The 3,397-nt window shown below is 44.6% G+C and overlaps 1 protein-coding gene across 1 annotated transcript; it reads left to right on the top strand.

The window, feature by feature from the left end:
- Positions 1-407: 407 nt before the first annotated feature.
- On the top strand, positions 408-2,200 carry LOC122003520 (anthocyanidin 3-O-glucosyltransferase 7-like). The gene is made up of 2 exons (XM_042558628.1): positions 408-972; positions 1,133-2,200. Exons 1-2 carry the CDS (start codon positions 471-473, stop codon positions 2,020-2,022), a joined length of 1,392 nt encoding a protein of 463 aa, XP_042414562.1. The 5' UTR covers positions 408-470; the 3' UTR covers positions 2,023-2,200.
- The last annotated feature ends 1,197 nt before the right edge of the window (positions 2,201-3,397 follow it).

Below are 3,397 nucleotides of genomic sequence, written 5' to 3'. Positions count from 1 at the left end.
GATGAAACCTCGATCGGACAGGGCAGATTTGGCCCGTTATTGGCGTTGGTCCCAATGGAAAGTGATGGCGAAAAAAAGGCATTTGTTTTTTTTTTAAAATTTTGATTATCCGCACAACTTATCGGTCTCGCCATCTAGACCTAGTTCGCCCCGCGCAAATCGCTCTAAGTCTAACGGCATTTCCAATAATTATATATGAGTTTTTTTAATAGCATCTAATACACTTCACATCAAAAATATAAAAAAATTATCATTTATAATTGAAACTCGAATCGTGAATATATGATTAATATATTAAACCCTACCGCGGCACCGGAGCGACCATTTTACAGGGTCCCATTTTTCATTTGTATTCAAATGTGCAGTATATATACACGTGACCTGCACCTGCTTTGCTTCCCATACTTTTCGAAGCAAGCTCCTCCATTGCTCTGCCCGCTTCATCTTTTCTATACGCCGCCACCATTGCGATGGACTCCGCCCACAGTCTCCCCCTGCAGACTCCGTCGCACGTGGTTCTAGTCGCCTTTCCTTTCGGCACCCACGTAGCGCCGCTCCTGTCTCTCGCACGCTGTGTTGCCGCTGCGGCGCCTAGCACCACGCTGTCCTTCATCACCACTCCGCAGTCCCTCGCTTCACTGCCTCCCGTCCCAGCTGGCAACATCCAGCTCGTCCCCATCTCCGACGGGGTGCCGGACAAGGCGGATCCTCCCTTGGGCGAACAGGAGAAGATATCGATGTTCCTGGCAATGATGCCTGGGAGCCTTCGGGCGGCGCTGGATGCCGCGGTGAAGAAGGCCGGCGGGGCGGCGGTCACCTGCGTGGTGAGCGATGCTTTTTTGTGGATGGCAGGGGAGGAGGCAGAGGCGGCAGGCGTGCCTTGGGTAACCCTGTGGACCGGCGGGCCAACGTCGCTATTGGCGCACCAACACACCGATCTTCTCCGCGACGCCATCGGCACTGGTGAACAAGGTAAGTACAAATGAATGAGATGCCATATTTCTAATCGATTCTCATTAATTTTAAACATACTTCTCATATATTTTTCATTGAAGTTGAACATTCAACAATGACATAAATAACTGTTTATTCTAGTGCACGTACATTAATCGTTTGTTTCGCGTGTGTGTAGCCACCGCACAGCAAGATGAGTCGCTTGGACTATTCATCCCTGCTCTGTCGGCGCATCGAGTCCGGGATCTCCCCGAGGGCGTCGTGTCCGGCCCAATCGGCTCCCCGTTCTCGCGCCTCCTCCACCGAACGGGCAAGAGCCTCCCTAATGCCGCCGCCGTCCTCCTCAACACCGCTCGCGGTCTCGACGGGGTGATTGACGCCGAGCTCGAAGTCAGCATTCCCCATCACCTGCACGTAGGTCCCCTGCACCTCCTCGCTTCGACCCAGGCGCTTGCAAACGTAGAGCCAGACATTAACGGCTGCCTCCCGTGGCTTGATCTCCACGCGCCTGCTAGCGTAGCCTATGCCAGCTTCGGCTCCGTCATGACCCCGCCGCCTGCGGAATTAGCGGAGCTGGCGCAGGGGGTGGAGGCCAGTGGGGCGCCGTTCCTCTGGTCGCTCAAGGACCAGGCGAGGGAGCTCCTGCCGCAGGGTTTCTTGGAGCGGACAAGGGAAAGGGGGCTCGTCGTCAGCTGGGCGCCGCAGCAGGGCGTGCTGCGGCACGCGGCGGTCGGCGTTTTCGTTACTCACTGTGGCTGGAACTCGGTGCTGGAAGCGGTGGCTTCCGGTGTGCCGATGATCTGCCGGCCGTTCTTCGGCGACCAGAGGCTGAACGCGAGTACCTTGTCCCTCGTCTGGGGGATCGGGGTGGGGTTTGAAGGCGGATCGATGACGAAGGAAGGGGTGGTGGGGGCGCTGGAGACAGTTCTGAAGAGCGAGGAAGGGAAAAGAATGAAGTCGAAGGCGGGAGAACTGAAGGCCACGGTGGCTAAGGCGGTGCAGCCTGACGGGAGCTCGCCGGTGAACTTTAACAAGTTTTTGGACTACGTAATCGGTGCAAAATACTAGAAAAAAAGGGAGCCCTGCCCAATAAATTTCGACAACGCACAATCACATGGTTTGGATGGTTTGGATGGTTGAATCTCGATCGTCTGTGATCGAATTGAGATTCAATTGTGTGGCTATTAATTATGCTTATTATGACGTCGTGCGCTACTTTGTGAACTTTGTTGGTAATGAATAAATAGACTTTCTGTAACTTTGTGTTGCCGTAAATAAATTAAATGTTTATGAATAAGTTTCAGGTTCAGAGTTTCCAATTTGGTAATGTTATTGAATATAGATAGTGTATTGTTAGTAAATAATGCCATGAACAAAATTAGTGAAAAATATTTATAAATACCATGAGCAAAATTTATAAATTATATTTATCAATAAAATTCTTATAAATATGATAAATAATTAAAAATTTAAAATGAACAAACAATCTTATTTTGTTAAACTTAATAACTAATCAAATAATTTTAAAATCATAATTTTTTAAATAATTAAATAAATTTAAAACTCGATAACATTTAAATTAATAAATAATCTTATATTATTAAACTTTATTCACGTTCCAACTACTTAATCCATTTTAAACTTTGCTTGACTTTTATGAACGCTATAAAGTTTGGCTGGGCAAGTTTACAATTCGTCTTTATTTTTTTTTCCTGTGAAATCTTATCTTTTAATTTTTAGAAAATAAAAGTTAAAAAAAAAACCAGAGAAATAGTTTTCATTGACTTTTTAATAGTTTGTAAGTTAATTCATCAAAAAAAAAATTCGATTAAATTTTGACATGTTTAAATTTTAGGAGAAAAAAATAATGAATTTAAGAAGCACGCTGAAACAATATTTGCTTATAAGAAACAATGAAAACTAAGAAAAAACATAGGAATATTGATACGTCTTCATTTCTTTAAAGATAAAATTAGTGTCCCTAGGGAGTAGTATAGATCGTGGCTGTATGATATTTCTAGTATAATAGTTAGGAGTGGATTTTTAGGAATTAACTATCTAAGATTTATCCTACCATGCGTCTAATACTTGTGTACCTGTATTTATCTCCCTCCATATTCGTAGAGTTGTCATTAGAGAGTTGTTAAGGTAGCGAATCTATTTTTTTTTTTGTTAAAGATAAAATTACTATATTGATATGGTGTGTTGTAAGTGGACTAGAGACGATGTGTCAATCAAAATCAATGTGATGTGATGGTTAAAGTCAAGATGAGATGACAGTCATAGTCAGAATAGATGCATTTGAACGGGTTATTCTCACCAAGACTCAATTCCTTACTCAGTGATATGACTCTCAGGATAAAGTCGACCGGTCCAGTAGCTGGTCGAACTTAAGGAACTCAGTTCCCTATTCTTTAGGTACAAGTCTCTCTGTATATGGTCG

This window comes from Zingiber officinale, chromosome 7B (genome assembly GCF_018446385.1).
Source record: "Zingiber officinale cultivar Zhangliang chromosome 7B, Zo_v1.1, whole genome shotgun sequence".
Lineage (NCBI taxonomy): Eukaryota > Viridiplantae > Streptophyta > Magnoliopsida > Zingiberales > Zingiberaceae > Zingiber > Zingiber officinale.
The sequence above is the reverse complement of the archived record's forward strand: the minus strand, read 5'-3'. Positions and strand labels throughout refer to the sequence as shown.

Coding starts and splice junctions, on each gene's coding strand:
- LOC122003520 (XM_042558628.1), top strand. CDS start 471: ATGGACTCCGCCCACAGTCTCCCCCTGCAGACTCCGTCGCACGTGGTT. Junction 973..1,132: donor CATCGGCACTGGTGAACAAG/GTAAGTACAAAT, acceptor GCGTGTGTGTAG/CCACCGCACAGCAAGATGAG.